This window comes from Dendropsophus ebraccatus, chromosome 15 (assembly GCF_027789765.1).
Source record: "Dendropsophus ebraccatus isolate aDenEbr1 chromosome 15, aDenEbr1.pat, whole genome shotgun sequence".
Classification (NCBI taxonomy): domain Eukaryota; kingdom Metazoa; phylum Chordata; class Amphibia; order Anura; family Hylidae; genus Dendropsophus; species Dendropsophus ebraccatus.
In genome coordinates, this window is record NC_091468.1 from 23,554,243 (window position 1) to 23,572,599 (window position 18,357).

Consider the following 18,357-nt stretch of genomic DNA (forward strand, 5'->3'; position numbering starts at 1 on the left):
ACTGGCTAATGTCGGGACTGAACTAGGCGCTGTACAATATGAAGTGGGTGTGGTTAAAAACCTTATGCATAATGTGATATTGGGGCGTGATTTTCCATTGTTCTGGGCTCTATGGGGAAAACAACAATCCCCTGAAAGGAGTGAGGAGACCCCTAAGTCTATTGCATTACCCACGGTAAATGATAAAAATGTACAGGAGGAATATGATGCTTTTCCTTTGCAGGTCCTGGCTGGTGAGGAAGAGTCTCCTCCCACTGAGCAGAATGTTCCAGACTTAGAGGTGTCTAGGGATAATTTTGGTACTGCACAATTACAGGACCCCACTCTCAAAAATGCTAGAGAGCAGGTCACTGTTATGAATGGGGTACCTCAGGAACCAGAAGCTGAGAAAAAATTTCCACATTTTTCTGTGACTAATGATCTCTTCTATAGAGTCACTAAGATTAATGATGAGGTTGTGGAACAGCTTCTGGTGCCTAAGTCGTACCGGCGTCAGGTACTCGACATGGCCCATAATCATGTCCTTGGGGGCCACTTGGGGACAGATAAAACACAGGAGAGAGTCCTCCAGAGGTTTTTTTGGCCTGCGATTTATGCTGACATAAAAAATTACTGCGAGTCGTGCCCCACATGTCAGCTTAGCGCCCCAGTGTCGCATTTCCGCAGTCCTTTGGTTTCGCTCCCCATCATAGAGGTACCTTTTGACCGCATTGCAATGGACTTGGTGGGTCCCATTGTAAAGTCGGCAAGGGGACACCAGTACATTCTAGTTGTGTTAAGACTACGCGACCCGCTATCCTGAGGCTGTACCCCTAAGAAACACTGCATCTAAAACAATTGCCCGTGAGTTGTTTTATATGTTTTCCAGGGTGGGGATCCCCAAAGAAATCTTGACCGACCAAGGTACTCCGTTTATGTCAAAGGTGATGCAGGATGTATGCAAACTGTTTAAAATCTCACACCTTCGTACCTCTGTATATCATCCCCAGACAGATGGATTAGTGGAGAGGTTTAATAAAACCCTAAAACATATGTTAAAGAAAGTAGTGGAAAAAGATGGTCGGGATTGGGATCACTTACTACCTTACCTGATGTTTGCTATTAGGGAAGTGCCCCAAGCATCCACAGGGTTCTCTCCCTTCGAGTTGGTCTATGGTCGTCACCCTAGGGGTTTGTTGGATATAGCGAAAGAGACATGGGAAAGTGAGTCCACCCCATACAAGAGTGTTATAGAGCATGTAGCACAAATGCAGGACCGTATAGCCACTGTAATGCCCCTAGTAAGGGAACACCTCCAGAAGGCGCAAGAGAGCCAAAGCAGAATTTACAATCGTTCTGCCAGAATCAGGACATTTAGCCCAGGTGACCGGGTACTCATTCTTGTTCCCACTGTAGAAAGTAAATTCTTAGCAAAGTGGCAGGGTCCCTATGAAATTGTAGAGAAGATCAGTGAGGTCAACTACAAGGTACACCAACCAGGTAGAAGGAAGCCTTTTCAAGTTTATCACATAAACTTGATCAAACCCTGGAAAGACAGGGAATCCTTGGTGGCGACAAACTTTGTTAATCATTTGTCACAACCAATCCCTCCGGTCAAGATTGGTGATACTCTATCAGTGTCACAGAAGCAGGAGACTAAAGAGTTTTTGCAGAAAAATAAAGACAAGTTTTCTGACCTCCCAGGGCGTACGCATCTCATTCACCATCACATTGAAACTGAGCCTAGAAGCAGAGTAAACCTTAAGCCCTATAGGATACCAGAAGCACGGAGGGAGGCGGTGTCAGCCGAGGTAAAACGTATGCTTGACCTAGGAGTCATTGAGGTGTCCCAGAGCGAGTGGTCCAGCCCGATTGTGTTAATCCCAAAGCCCAATGGAACTTGGAGGTTCTGTAATGACTTTAGAAAGTTAAATGAGATCTCCAAGTTCGATGCGTACCCCATGCCCAGGGTGGATGAGTTGATTGAGAGAATGGGTAGTGCCAGGTACATAACCACCCTCGATCTCACAAAGGGCTACTGGCAGATCCCCCTCACTCCTGAGGCTAGAGAGAAGACTGCATTCTCCACCCCTGATGGGCTCTTCCAATACGTAGTGATGCCATTCGGGTTACATGGAGCCCCTGCCACTTTTCAGAGGTTGATGGACTTGATCCTGCGACCACATCGGGATTACTCTGCTGCCTACCTCGATGATGTGGTCATTTTTAGCCCTGATTGGGAAAGTCACCTCTGTAAGGTCCAGGCGGTGTTAGAGGCCATAAGTGGTGCGGGGTTAACCATCAATGCAGAGAAGTGTGCACTAGCCTTAGAGGAGGCCAAATACCTGGGATACATTATTGGGAGGGGGTTAGTGAAACCACAACTAAATAAAATTGAGGCAATACAGAATTGGCCCAAACCCCTCACAAAGAAACAGGTCAGAGCTTTCCTGGGTATTACGGGCTATTACCGTAGGTTTGTGCCAAACTTTGCCACAGTTGCAGCCCCGCTAACTGACCTGACAAAGGGTGCGAAGTCCGCAATGGTGACATGGACTCCAGAGGCCGAGAAGGCTTTTCAAAGCCTTAAATCTGCCTTGTGTCAACAATCTGTGCTAGTTACCCCTGACTTTAGGCAAGAATTTCTGGTCCAGACAGATGCCTCTAATACAGGGTTAGGTGCCGTCCTCTCGCAGGTCGTGAATGGCGAGGAACACCCGGTGATGTACTTGAGTAGAAAGCTATCCCCGGCCGAAAAAAACTACGCCATTGTTGAGCGAGAATGTCTGGCAGTGAAATGGGCCCTAGAGTCCCTAAGGTACTACTTGCTGGGTAGAAAATTCAAGTTAGTTACAGACCATGCCCCCCTAACATGGATGAAGCTGAACAAGGAGAAAAATGCGAGGGTGACTAGATGGTTTCTATCCCTCCAAAACTTTAATTTTACAGTGGAACACAGGCCAGGAAAGTTACAGGCAAATGCTGACGCCCTATCAAGGGTACACTGTCTGTGGGGACAGAATGCTCAGCCCTCCGGTCTGAAAAAGAGGGGGGGGATATGTGGACATGTCACAGGAAAAGTGCTCGAGGGGAGGTACATCTCACCCAGACTACTGCTTATGGGGAGATGGTAAATCTGGAAGAGACCTGTCACTCAGCAGTGATATGCTGCTGAGTTGTTCTTTAAATTTTCCGGGCCGGATTTACTGGAATGGTGGGTAGGTTGGTAGTGGGACCTGCCATTCCCTCCCCCTCGATCCAGTGTGGGTTTTGGGATCAGGTGAGCTCTGATCCCAATCAGCCTGAGAAGGCAAAAGCTCTAGTCAGTCTGAAAGGGATTGCTCTCAGTCAGGAGTGAACAGCCTGCAGGCTGGGTTTGCTGCGAGCAAAGGATACTGTCGCTGCTGGGGGGCTTACTCAGCGACTCTACTTACCAAGTGCCAGATAGGTGACCGGTTGTTAGTAAGTGCCCGGACGGGCAGGACCTTTTGTTTTGTTTGTTCTGAAAAGCACGGTATCGCTATTTTCTGTTATGGACTGTTTATGATACAAATAAACACCAAGCTGTTTTTTATAAGTCCAAGTTTTGCTGACTGAACTGTGTCCAAACACACCATCCCCCGGGAAGATCCCTACAATATACACACACACACACACACATGTACAGGATATGCATATGTTTATATATCTGTAAATAGCACTGTCTTTGTCTGTGTCAGTAACCTCCTTACTCTGAGCCTATAAGTTGCATTACCTTAGGAGTGGAGGAGCCCGAGCTCAGGTATGAAGCTCTGATTGTCGGTGTCTGCGCAGAGCGTGGAGGGTGATCTGCTGTCTGTATGGATAAAAGTAGTACAAGGTTAATGCAAGTAGTCCAATATTTGTAGAAAAAGCTGCATCCTACAGCATGTAAAGTCCAGGCCTATGTACTAGGAGAATGACAGGAAGTGTTACCTCGCCAGCCTCAATGTCGCTCATGGTTGATGGGGATCTGGAGCGTGATATGACCTGAGATTTTGCATCCTCGTCACGAGATGGAGTATTGGACAAGGTAAAGTTATCCACAGAGTCCATCTGATAAAAAACAAAAACAAAATGCAGTGGCCTTAGTACCTAAAACGCTGACACCTCCATTCTTAATCTGAGGGATGGGTGCAACTTAAAGAGAAACAGCAACCTAACTCCTGCAAATCATAGGATGAGTGAATTGTGTTTTTCAGGAGCACAGGCTCCACTCAGAAGCTGTAGTGTATATGCAGAAAGCAAGGCTAAAGAAGTACTAATATATAGTGAATGGCTCAACCCACACCAAGACCACCGCAGAATGTTATGTGACATAAAGAGGCCAGCTATGGGAAGGATCTTAAAGGGCATGTCCATTCTTAAATGTGAGCCTGTTGCCATGAAGATTTCTAAGCATTAGTGTGATCCCCTAAGCTATGTTTAAGATAGCAACTATATCCAATAAGCAGCCCCCCTCAAAGTGTCAAACAGGAGAGCTGAAGAAAACACGTCCTGGTTCTGAGCGGCTACATGGCACAATCACATGGTCCCTTCTTATCCAGTCATCAACTCTAGAAAGGATCATGTGACAAAACAACCCCTAGGAGCATGCGATCCTATTCGGAGCTGCTGACTGGTTGAGAGGGATCATGTGATACTCCATGTGACATCAAATTATCAGAATTCTGTTGGAGCCCTGTTTTGCACTTTGGGCAGCACTGTACTGTACTGTACTGTACTGGGTGTTATGGGATCCACAAATATATTGCTATGAAAATATTTTCATAGTACCAGTTCAAATAGTGTTTTTATTTTTAATTTTCAATAGACAGCACCGGCGGGGAGATCTCGGTGGCGTGGTCCTGTTTACAAACCACCGTGGGTTCCTGTGATCAGCACTGGTTTCATCATGCGCACTTTGGCCTGCTCTATGCACTGGAGACAGGCCCGGCACCCCCCAGCGTAATGATATGCCCCTCGGTGACGGGGGCAGACTTAGTTATAATAGTAACAGGGAGGGGATATCATTACACTGGGGCGCGGTGGCTGCACCCAGGTCATGGATTGGGCCAAAGTGCAGATGAAAAAAAAACAGCGCTCATCATGGGAACCAGATGGCGTTTTGAAAAATGGAAAGGCCAACGCCGACCAGGTAGTGAGTGGAAGAAAATCACTACTCAAACTGGTACAGTGACTTTAATAGGTCAGTCAAAGTGACAAATTCTTTGTAACCTCTAAACAACTCCCTATACGTGATTTAGGGTGACCCTTAAAGGGGTTATCCAGGATTAGAAATATATAGCCTCTTTCTTCCACAAACAGCCCCACCCTGTCCTCAGTTTGTGTGTGGTATTAAAGTTCAGTTTTATGCAAGTCGATAGACCCAAGCTGTAATACCGCAATCATGGATAACACCTTAAAGGGAACCAATCAGCACGATTGGGCCGATATGGTTCCCTGCAGCACAGTATAGAGCTACTGTGAAGCTCACAGAGCATACCAGCTGCAGATGCAACAGTAGCTTTATAAAGGTGAAAATGAAGTTTAATTATGCCGCTTCTTTTTCCTCTCTATAAAGCTAATGCTGCAGCTGCGGCTGGTATGCTCTGCATGCTGCACATTAGCTTTATACTGTGCTGCAGGGAACCATATCAGCACAATCGTAGCATGGTAAGAATATGGTGGCTTCTGGGTTTGACCACTGTCCTCATTTTGATGGGACAATTCTGTGAAGAAGACTGCAACAGGGACAAGGGTATGTAATTATCTTGCGGCTACTGTATGCAGAAGAAACCATACCTACATGCAGTGGGTAATGGTTGTATGATGCAGCCAGTATTCCTGGCAAAACAGCATCATCGCATCCAGGTGTAGTTGCATCCTCATGGGGCAGACGTAATGTAAGAAGGTGCCCCTGAAGGCATCGCAAACCCTGCCAAAGATGAGGCATTTAGGAGAGTTATGTGTCTGAAGCGTAACCACCACTCTATGCACTCTCTAAGGGGCTTCCCGCCATTGATCAAAGATCCCATAGACAGTGAATTGAGCAATGGCACTGCCTCTCCATTCATTTGGGGGACATTTCACCTCCATTTTCACGATAGCTAACTGGTTATTTATTACTTGTTCTGTGGATAGGGGATAGCTTTAATCCTTGTTTTTTTTTCTAATCTGAAGTCGATATAATTAAAAAATAAAGTGTAAGTGTGTGTGTGTGTGTGATCACTGATATAAACCAACCTATAGAAAACACAAATCACGCTACAAATTTTTGTTACAATATAACAGCACTAGGAAAACAAATGTCAGCCTGCACGTTTAATGTATTAGTGTTCTAGTATTACACATAGTGGAGGTCTGTTATGGGGGCCTGGAAAAGTAAAATCCACCATCTAGGGAGCACCAACAGCGGTTTTGAGGTGATGCTTGTAAATTGCCCATAGCCCCCTTATTAATCCTGACATAAAACTTTACAGAGCAGCCAATCGACATGCAGCAGAGACAGAAGAAGCCTGGAATGGACCATGTAAATCAAAGACATTTATACCACAGGCAGAAAAGGGGGAGCACACAAAGCAAGACAGCCTCTTACACGTCTGCCTTTACTAGCCGGGTTGCAGGCTGGAGATCGCTTCAAGAGAGAGGAGAACAGGTTACATACACGTACTGCTCAGAGACCGCTCAGGACATACAAATACACGGCAGTGATACACAACGCAGCTAGGGGGCGCTGCTGTACAGAACTCTAGTCTAAATGGAAAGGTTTTTTTTGTATCAAGACTTGGGTCACCTGTGCATCTTTTTCTTACAATTGTTTAATCCAATACACTTATTAGCCTTCCTCTCTGTAATGTTGGCAACACTTCCAACTCATGTCATTGCAGATAAGGAACGGCACTGGGGTCTGACAATTTTATTGTCCAGCTGGAGTGTTGGGGTTGCATCTGTAGACCACAGCCCTTTAGGTGTAGACAGTCTTGGACTGGAGTTGTCTGTTCCCATGTCAAAGAATCTTCAGCTTCTATTTTTTGGTGTAATTCCTCTTCTCCACCACTAGAGCCAAATTCCTGAAAATACATTCAATCCCCTATAGGCCAGGGATAGGGAGCCTGCCGCCCTTCAGATGTTGCTAAACTACAGTTCCTATCATAAAGGCCACAGGTTCCCAATCCCTGGTACAGCCCAAGGGAATCAGGACATTTTAGGGAGCTGACAGACTGGGGTATTGATTCAGAATAATGCTATTAACTCCTTCATTGCCATTATGCAAGGACTTTTGTTGTCTCGTGAAAATACTTTGATGGGATCTAAACACATAGACGGAGCAGGAAGGCTCACAAAAAGGCGACTTTAAGACCAGTACGACTTGTGCAGGAGACAAACAAGACAGAAGAGGCAGAACACAGCGCTCACCTATTATAGCTATATTTTAACCCTATCGACTATCCAATGTGGATCCGGCCTCCTATTGGCATAAATGGTCAAGTGTGTTTGATTTCAACATGTCCGATCCCCTTGTTTTCAGAAAGCCAAGCGGCTGCCAGTGTGCACGGTGTTTGGAGGAGATCAGAAGATATACCTGGATAACCATTTGGCCAATAGCAGCTAAGTCTATGTGAAACACATCATACAATAAGGGATGGAGATCACTTACCTCAAACTGGTCGAGCACAGAGGTAGGTGCATTCAGAAAGGCTAGAAAAGAATTCTGCGATTCCTGATGCTTGACACCTGTAGGAAGCGACACATAAAATATAAATGTATTCCTGGTCAAAAACATGTTACAAGTCAGCGATTGACAGCAAACCTACTACCAGTACAGAAGGCTAAGCTGAATCTGCGACCGCTGTACAGCCCAGTGTGCTAGGAGTATTACCATTTTTTCTATATACGGATATAGTTTGAATATTTTTTTTATTGGTCTGTAAAGAATTTTTGTGATATTTATATATCTGTTTAAGTCCATCATATACACATCATACATCACATCCTTCAGATGCATGTAGTTCTATTGATAATATGTGTACCATCAGAATGATGTATATTTCATCGCCTCTTCCTAACTGCTGATGTTTTCTTTGAAAATCATGTTGTATCATGTTTGATCCTTTTTTATCAGCCCACCTGGCTTAGTGTACTCCACTATGTAAACAAGCGAGACCTCTATCCAGCATCTATCTTGATATTAGGAGTACACAGGATCTGAGTGTGTATGCCGTATCTGTTATTGTACATTGGACCCCCTTTTAGTGAGATAGATAGCCATCATTATCTAAAGGTTATCTTAGGAGAGTAAGGGTTAGGATCCAGGAGCTTTTTAGGATGATCACTCCGCCTAGCGCTAGGTTATTTTGGGCACCCAGTGATACGGGCATTCAGGCACTTCCAATTTACATACCCATCACGCTCCGGCTATACCTACTCCTGCATACCTTTCAGGGACTGGAAATTTTTTGTGTTAATATTTTGTTTTTTTTCCTCTTTTTTTGGTTTGGTATAGGTGCACACTAAATTGGTTTATGGTGTGATATTTTAGAAACTCAGTTTTAAGTTTCCCTTGGCAGTGATTTTTCAGTGGAATATTCTGGGGATCACGGTACCCTATAGGCAGTGAATTTATTTATTTATTCTTTTCCAGGACTAAAGTGTGGGAAGGCAGGGGTGATGTCAGCTAGGACAAGACTGAATGTGGCAGCAGCAAGAGGTGAGGAGGGGAATGGACACAGGTCAGAATGTCTCCAGTAGCACAGAATATTTCAGAAGAGCAGTATGCCGATAAGGTTAGTGAGGACAGACTTGCATGTGACGGCAGTGCCATATCATCAGGTGGGAGACAGGGTGAACTGGGAGTTCAAAGACTAGACAAGTAGCAGGGCCACTCAGCAGCACAGATTAGTTCAGGAAAAATAAGTTCTTATCTGTGGCCAGTGACTGATCTTATAGTGACCAGTGACGGAAACAACAAACTTGTGGCATCACTGTGCATCACTGGTCCTTGTGGTATCACTGTGTTTTTGCCTAGGTGTCTCCACTATGTTTTACCTTTTTCTGATCTGAATTCTTCAGTTTCCCATTTGAGTTTCTCAATTTCTGTCACAAGTTCCTGGTTCTTCTTTTCAGATTCCTGAAGTTTACTATTAAATAAAAATAAAACTTTGTGAGACGAGTTAGGTCAGTATCTACATGCTACAGGAGGCCTCTAGATGGCGACATCCCACCACACAGTGACTACATGCTACAGGAGGCCTCTAGATGGCGACATCCCACCACACAGTGACTACATGCTACAGGAGGCCTCTAGATGGCGACATCCCACCACACAGTGACTACATGCTACAGGAGGCCTCTAGATGGCGACATCCCACCACACAGTGACTACATGCTACAGGAGGCCTCTAGATGGCGACATCCCACCACACAGTGACTACATGCTACAGGAGGCCTCTAGATGGCGACATCCCACCACACAGTGACTACATGCAACAGGAGGCCTCTAGATGGCGACATCCCACCACACAGTGACTACATGCTACAGGAGGCCTCGCGATGGCGACATGCCACCACACAGTGACTACATGCTACAGGAGGCCTCTAGATGGCGACATCCCACCACACAGTGACTACATGCAACAGGAGGCCTCTAGATGGCGACATCCCACCACACAGTGACTACATGCTACAGGAGGCCTCTAGATGGCGACATCCCACCACACAGTGACTACATGCAACAGGAGGCCTCTAGATGGCGACATCCCACCACACAGTGACTACATGCTACAGGAGGCCTCGCGATGGCGACATGCCACCACACAGTGACTACATGCTACAGGAGGCCTCTAGATGGCGACATCCCACAACACAGTGACTACATGCTACAGGAGGCCTCTAGATGGCGACATCCCACCACACAGTGACTACATGCTACAGGAGGTCTCTAGATGGCGACATCCCACCACACAGTGACTACATGCTACAGGAGGCCTCTAGATGGCGACATCCCACAACACAGTGACTACATGCTACAGGAGGCCTCTAGATGGCGACATCCCACCACACAGTGACTACATGCTACAGGAGGTCTCTAGATGGCGACATCCCACAACACAGTGACTACATGCTACAGGAGGCCTCTAGATGGCGACATCCCACAACACAGTGACTACATGCTACTGGAGGCCTCTAGATGGTGACAATACACCACACAGCAACTATATGCTACAGGAGGGCTCTAGATCAGGGGTCCTCAACTGGCGGACCGTGGTCCGAACCCAGACAGCGGAGGCCAGCTGTCCGGACCCCTGCTGCAGCTCAGTATACCTGTATACTGAGCTGTGCTCTGCACAGTAACTATGGGCGGTCGTAACGAGCGATCATAGTTACCGTGCAGCAGCACTGACAGAGAGGGAGCCATTGGCTCCCTCCCTGTCAGTCACTCTGGACTGACCCAGGGACCCAGGTGAGTATAAGTGTTTGTGTTTTTTATGCTATATGAGAACGCCCGGGGGGGGGGGGGGGAGGGTAAATACTACAGGGGGCTATATACTACTGGGGGAGAGTGCACAGGGGGACTATATACTACAGGTAGTGAGAGCGCACAGGGGGGCTATATACTACTGGGGGAGAGTGCACAGGGGGACTATATACTACAGGTAGTGAGAGCGCACAGGGGGGCTATATACTACTGGGGGAGAGTGCACAGGGGGGCTATATACTACTGGGGGAGAGTGCACAGGGGGGCTATATACTACTGGAGGAAAGTGCACAGGGGGACTATATACTACAGGGGGGAGCGCACAGGGGGCTATATACTACTGGGGGAGAGCGCACAAGGGGGCTATATACTACTGGGGGGGGGCAACAGGGGGCTATATACTACTGGGGGAGCAACAGGGGCGCTATATACTACTGGGGGCAGTCACCCCCTTTGTACCTAATTTCAAAGGGCTGGTGAGAGAAAAAATGCCAGTTTCCCCACTAACAAGCATCGATTCTGTATGTAAATAGTTCAACAACAATTTTGAAAAGTAACAAAACACGTTACTATTGATGTTCAACTCGGACCCTCACCTGACAATAGACCACGGTAAATGGACCTTCACTAAAAGTTGTTGAGTACCCATGCTCACCACACAGTAACTATATGCTACCAGAGGCCTCTAGATGGCAACATTAAACTACACAGTAACTATATGCTAAAGGAGGCCTCTAGATGGCGACATTAACCACATGATTGATACAGCCACAAGGACCACAAAGATACTTTATCATTTACAGCATGGGTCTCCAAACTGTGGCCCTTCAGCTGTTGCAATAGTACATTTGAGAATTGTGGTTTTGCAACAGCTGGAGGGCCACAGTTTGGTGACCCATGATTTACAGCATACAGACACAGACCATCACAACTCACCTAAAGCAAGCAGCAATTAGGGTATGTCAACACTGAGCATTAGGCAAGGAATTTCCTGTGAAATTCACATTTAATTTAACACCTATTCTGCTTGAAATTCCGCACGTAAAATATGTACAGAGCAATGTCCCATTGTGTTTAATGGAATTTCTGCTTGTCCACACAGCAGAATTTGCACGTGTCATGTTGATCTGCTTTCCGCCCAAAGAACTGGCATGTCAATTCTTTGGGCGGATTCCGCTTGAGAAATTACATAGAAGTCAATGGGGCTTTGAATTTCTTCTTTCCGCCTGTATGCCCCTGAATATGTGTTACAAGCATCCTTCCAACACTGTCTAGATCTCCTCCTACATTCCGCCCACAATTCTTTGTGGAATTGACGCAGAATTACCCGTCAATTGTGCGCCAACCGAAGAGGAAATTTCCCTTAGGAAAATTTCCTCTTCAATTCGTCGCCTATTGCTTAGTGTGAACATCCCCTTAGAGTGAAAGCATTCTTTAAGAAGCTATGACATCATTATGTGTACCCCAGACATAGCACATACCATTCAGTGGCGATAATGGCCGCCTTTGCCTTGTTCAGCTCCTCCTGAATGGTTTGCTTGGCCCGAATCTCGGCATCCAGGGCAGACTGTAACTCCAGCCGGGCTGACATATCGAGCTTTGCAAAACGTCGCATTTTCCAAGGCATGTCCTGTAATGAAAACAGAGTAATATAGAGGACGCAATAGCGTTGAAAACCAAGATGGAGGATCAAATTAAACAAAATGTGAGGCTGGTGGGAAAGTATTAAGGAAAACACTGCTTCTCCTTCTCTGGTGCCCGGGGCAGGGTAGAAAGAATGGGCAGGAAGGATGGAGAGGGGCAGGAGCGGGGTGGGGGTTTGTCTGCAGCTGGCACTGCTATGGGGGCAATGCAAGATAAAGTAGTGAGGAACACTGTGGCTAGAACTGCTGTGAGGGCACTTGAACTAGTCATGAGGATACTGTGGCTAGCTGTGTACAAGAGCACTGTAGATAGCATGGTTATTGTGGCTAGCTATGTTGAAGCTAGAGCTGTTATTGGGGATTGTGGCTAGCCATATTAGGCAGAGATTGTGACTAGTGGCGCTGTTATAGGGGACTATGGCTAACATTTTTATATAGGGACTGTGACTAGTGGCGCTGTTATAGGGGACTATGGCTAACATTTTTATATAGGGACTGTGACTAGTGGCGCTGTTATAGCGGACTATGGCTAACACTTATATATAGGGACTGTGCATAATGGCAATGTTATTGGGGATTTTGGCTAGCACTCTTATAGAACCACTGTGGCTATCGTTGTTATGGGGCCATTGTGGCTAGTGGTGTTGTTATTGGGCACTATGTTTAGCACTGTTACGGGAGAACAGTGGCTAGCTCTGATGCAGGGAGTGTGGTTGTCACTTTTATGAGGACACTGTGGCAAGCACTGTATGGTGGCACTGTGTGCAGTACTATGAAAAGGCTCCTACCGTGGCTCTGGCTCCGAGGCTAGAATTCCTCAGAGTCTCCAGTTCCTCAGTCATCTTGGAGGCCAACGCCTGTAGATAGCCTCGCGCATCCTTCTCATCACTCACCCTAAGAGAAAATAGACAAACAGTTTAGATTGTGTTGGGCCAAGTGACAAAGGTACCTATGCTGTATCTGTACAAATTATTGACTGTCCCTTTAATTCTGGGTCCTGCCAGCAGAGAATCTGTTATTAATGGCGGCTTTAGTAGGTGTGATGATATCACTGCCAGACAATTTACTGAGGAGATAACTGAGTAACATCCTCCCCAAAACACATGTAACCCGCACATCACTGCCTGGGGCAAGCTCTCAGTGCATGGCTTCTGTGGAGCGTCTCTGGTCTGCAGCACAAGGGGTTAATGCTGGGAGCTGCCTGTAATTCTGGGCTTGGCTGCCGTCCAGACAGAGAGGATCTTTTATGCTGAATGTCCAGGATGAGAGGAACCGAGGGAACTTTCCTAAACTTTCTCCAAATAAGGACAATGATGCCGGGTTATGTGAAGGGACCAGGTTCCCATAAAAAGCCACATTAACCGCTCGGGGGAGAACAGCAAGGGACTGAAGAGAGATGAATGCAAATCCGGGTAACAGGGGAACTAAGTGATCCCCCAATCACAGAACATACAAACTAAGCACAAGCTATAGTAAGAAACTGAGACCTATAACAATGAACTAATAGCCACAGAATAAAACCTTTATAATATATATAAAATGAGTTGACTTTTGCTAAAAAGTTGAAAAGTTCTCTCATTATAATCTTGTACATAGGGGGCAGTAGCAGTATTATAGGAAGTTATATTCTTGTGCACAGGAGCAGTATTATAGTAGTTATATTCTTGTACACAAGAGCAGTATTATAGTAGTTATATTCTTGTATATAGGAGCAGTATTATAGTAGTTATATTCCTGTATATAGGAGCAGTATTATAGTAGTTATATTCTTGTATATAGGGGGCAGTATTATAGTAGTTATATTCTTGTACATAGGAGTAGTATTATAGTAGTTATACTCTTGTATATAGGAGCAGTATTATAGTAGTTATATTCTTGTATATAGGAGCATTATTATAGTAGTTATATTCCTGTATATAGGGGGCAGTATTATAGTAGTTATATTCCTGTATATAGGGGGCAGTATTATAGTAGTTATATTCTTGTATATAGGAGCAGTATTATAGTAGTTATATTCCTGTACATAGGAGGCAGTATTATAGTAGTTATATTCTTGTATATAGGAACAGTATTATAGTAGTAGGGGGTTTATCCCTAGACTTCCTAGACGTCCAGGTTGACATAAAAGACGGCCACCTCTTGACATCTGTCTTTAGGAAGAAAACAGCCTGTAACTCGATCCTCCATTATGCTAGCTCCCACCCCACTAGTGTTAAGAACTCCATCCCCTTTGGCCAATTAGTCCGCTTAAAAAGAATAAATAACACGGAACATTCGTTCTCCTGTCAAGCTAAACAATTAGAATCTAGACTTTTAGCTAGACAATATCCTCTCAAAATCATTGCTCAAGCTAGAAGGAAGATAGACACAATATCCCGAGATAGTCTATTAAGAGATAAAAAAACCTCTACTAAGACACAGCAAAAAAGATTTACTTTTGCCTTCCAAAATTCTCCGCTCAATAACATCATAGCACAAAGTATACGTAGGCATTGGCACATACCTGAGCAGGACGAAGATATTGGTCACATTGCTACACATGGCCCCCTTATCACTTACAGAAAAAATCGCACCATTGGCGATGTTCTTAATATGAACACCGCCCCTAAAAAAACTGGCAGTGAATGGCTCACACACACTCACCTTAAAGGTAATAAACGCTGTGGGACTTGCAATTACTGTTCCCAACTCATTGCCACCGACTATATTAAACTTAATGGCGTAGATTGCTACATCCATAATTTAATTACATGCAGATCAGTATTCATAGTGTACGGCATTATATGTCCATGCAACCGTTTTTATATAGGGAAAACTAAAAGACCCATCTGGACCCGATTCAAAGAACACATGTATTCTATTAGAACGGGGAAAGGTGTTCCCCGTCTAATAGACCATGTGAACACGGTCCATGCAGGAGACGCAAAGTGCTTGCGCTTCCTAGGTCTGGAAAGGATCGATCCGAAAGAGAGAGGAGGGGATAAGCATCAGAGGCTTCTCAGAAGAGAAGCTATATGGATAGCAGAATTAGACGCTATCGGCCCCAACGGGCTCAATGAAAGAAACGACTGGAGTGTTTTCTTGTAAGACTTTTTCTTTAATGGATATGTTGTTTATCTGTTTATTACTTGCACTTTTGTTTTTCCGTCTTTTCTGTTTTGGCACATGTGTGCACTAATTGTATATAAGACACTCCTATCCCGGTAGTGACGTACTCTGAACTTGACAAAGCGCTACGGCGTGAAACTGTTGTTACTGCAGAGACGCTCCCGCACCTATTCCACCCTTCCCCCTCCCCGGTATGATACGAACACAATAAATCACTGAAGAGTGCATCTGATCGGTGAGTGCATTGGATTATTTTCTACTTGCTCATGCCATTATAGTAGTTATATTCCTGTATATAGGGGCAGTATTATAGTAGTTATATTCCTGTATATAGGGGCAGTATTATAGTAGTTATATTCTTGTACATAGAAGCAGTATTAGGGCCAGTTCACACTAAGCAAAATCGGCGGAGCTCTCAGCAGTAGAATTCCACATGAGGCTTAACGTAGAGACACTGTTTGACACTGAGGCAGGTGGGATTCTGCCAATTTTTCTCAGTGTGAACTGGCCCTTGTATAGTAATTATAGTCTTGTACATACGGAGCAGCTATTATAGCAGTTATATTATTGCACACAGGGGCCAGCATTTTGAGTACAAGTTAACTTTATTTTGCTGATTTCACATTTCAGTAAGAGAAGCAGAGGACAAACCATTGAATGATCTCTGTGATCTGCGCCTCCCAATGAGCCACAGACTCCTTCTTGTCAGCCAGATCCCTCATCTCCTCCTCCAGTTGCCTGTTGTTAACATTCTGCTTCTCAAGCATGGAGTTGAGCTATAATTCAAGAAGCAGATGGAAATGTATTAAGCACAAACTAATTCCCTCAACAAAATCCCCCATATTAAAAAATAATTAAATTAAAATCCCTTATTGTTTTCACTTATTTTTTTTAATCTGCATCGATAACACAATGCGAATATGGACAGTGAAGGATGATACCTTATCAAGTTCCTTTGACAGCCTCTTGTTCTCCTCGGCCAGCAGCACTCGCTCACGCTCAAACTTCTGCCTAAGCTCTGCCTCAAACTCTTCTCTCTCATTTTGGCTGTAGGAATTATAGAAAAGTTAATAATACTGATAAGGTTAATGATACTAATAGTGATAAGGTTAATGATACTGATAAGTGACTGATAAGGTTCTGATATTGTGATACGGATACATTTGATGTACCAGACAGATAAGCTACAGATTGACAGATAGATGCTCCTCTTCTCTATAGCATACTATATATAGATAATTCTCTCTTACAGTGTCTCCAGTATAAACCTATCACATACTATGTATACATGGCTTCCCGCGGACATTGTGTAGCTTTCACCCTGATGTGCACAATAGCCATGGCTTCTATTTTCTTACATCACGGGATGAGTTTGTTTAGACATAAATCTTTCTAGTTCAAATAAAACAATGATTTGTGGATTTCCAGGCAGAGCCGATGAGCCGCACTTTCCCTTTTTAGGATGGATCGGGCTGGCCAGTTCTGGATGTGAAGCCCCTTCTGCATGTGGGGGCAGCTGGCACAGCGACTTGTGTGCTGGGGATACTAGGAATAATCACGTCTCTGCAGCAACCAGAACTGGCATCTACGGGCGGAGGAATGGGTGATGTTGGGGACCTGGGTGTCCCGGACTTATCAACTGTGGTGGATTTATCAGTAAGTGGAGCCAAAATCTAGACATTAGGTACTTTTTCCACAGAGAGCTATTTGCATAAACACAGCACCATATAAGCCTGAATACAGAGAGGGGAGCGGAGGAGGGCGGCTGTCAGTGACCCATCTGAGAGAAGAAACAAACTATAGAAAAACAAAATGTATTTCCATCTCTATACACACACAGTGTGGGTACAAAATACAGCTGCATAACAGGGAAAGTGTGACCTTAAAAAGTGTATATTAATATACATACCATCAGTGCAACACAACTGATACTGACCAGAGACCTGGATGACATTAAAGTAAGGTTCATGGTGCCAACATAAGAGTCCCTGATATGTGGTGTCTCCCCACCAATTCCACCTATACAGAGCCCCAGCATTTTTGTGTCTCTTTCTGCAGCACTGCCATAGAAATCCCAATTACATTGTTGTCCCTTCCCATCTCCACAAAATCAATGCTACACTATATCTCCCATAGCCCATTTCCACAGAGCCCCTGCTACCATGTGTCTCCTTACTGCACCTACACAGATCCTGTTACTTTGTAGCTGCCCTTCTGCCTACCTACAGAGCCCCTGCTACCTTGTGCCTGCCCTTCCGCCTGCCTACAGAGACCCTGCTACCTTGTGCCTGCCTACAGAGCCCCTGCTATCTTGTCTCTCCCTACTCCACCTCCACAGATCCTGTTACCTTGTGTCTCTCCTTCTGTCTGCCTACAGAGCCCTGTTAGCTTGTGTCTGCCCTTTTGCCTGCCTACAGAGCCCCTGCTATCTTGTGTCTGCCCTTCTGCCTGCCTACAGAGCCCCTGCTACCTTGTGCCTGCCCTTCCGCCTGCCTACAGAGCCGCTGCTACCTTGTCTCTCCGTACTCCACCTCCACAGATCCTGTTACCTTGTGTCTGCCTACAGAGCCCCTGCTATCTTGTGTCTGCCCTTTTGCCTGCCTACAGAGCCCCTGCTACCTTGTGCCTGCCCTTCCGCCTGCCTACAGAGCCGCTGCTACCTTGTCTCTCCGTACTCCACCTCCACAGATTCTGTTACCTTGTGTCTGCCTACAGAGCCCCTGCTATCTTGTGTCTGCCCTTTTGCCTGCCTACAGAGCCCCTGCTATCTTGTGTTTGCCCTTCTGCCTGCCTACAGAGCCCCTGCTACCTTGTCTCTCTATACCCCACATCCACAGATCCTGTTACCTTGTGTCTCTCCTTGTGTCTGCCTACAGAGCCCCTGCTATCTTGTGTCTGCCCTTTTGCCTGCCTACAGAGCCCCTGCTACCTTGTGCCTGCCCTTCCGCCTGCCTACAGAGCCGCTGCTACCTTGTCTCTCCGTACTCCACCTCCACAGATTCTGTTACCTTGTGTCTGCCTACAGAGCCCCTGCTATCTTGTGTCTGCCCTTCTGCCTGCCTACAGAGCCCCTGCTACCTTGTGCCTGCCCTTCCACCTGCCTACAGAGCCCCTGCTATTTTGTGTCTGCCCTTTTGCCTTCCTACAGAGCCC

General features: G+C 45.6%; 1 protein-coding gene across 2 annotated transcripts in view; it reads right to left on the reverse strand.

Moving 5' to 3' along the window:
• The window catches only part of CDC42BPA (CDC42 binding protein kinase alpha), a 128,314-nt gene that overhangs the window by 22,733 nt on the left and 87,224 nt on the right, over positions 1–18,357 (reverse strand). For both annotated transcript variants that reach the window (XM_069955101.1, XM_069955100.1), the window contains 8 exons: positions 16,146–16,251; positions 15,856–15,980; positions 12,885–12,990; positions 11,935–12,083; positions 9,025–9,116; positions 7,637–7,713; positions 3,934–4,053; positions 3,734–3,814 (listed from right to left, as the gene is read on the reverse strand). In XM_069955101.1, the coding sequence (XP_069811202.1) occupies positions 3,734–3,814; positions 3,934–4,053; positions 7,637–7,713; positions 9,025–9,116; positions 11,935–12,083; positions 12,885–12,990; positions 15,856–15,980; positions 16,146–16,251 (856 nt within the window). The remainder of the gene's footprint in view (positions 1–3,733; positions 3,815–3,933; positions 4,054–7,636; positions 7,714–9,024; positions 9,117–11,934; positions 12,084–12,884; positions 12,991–15,855; positions 15,981–16,145; positions 16,252–18,357) is intronic.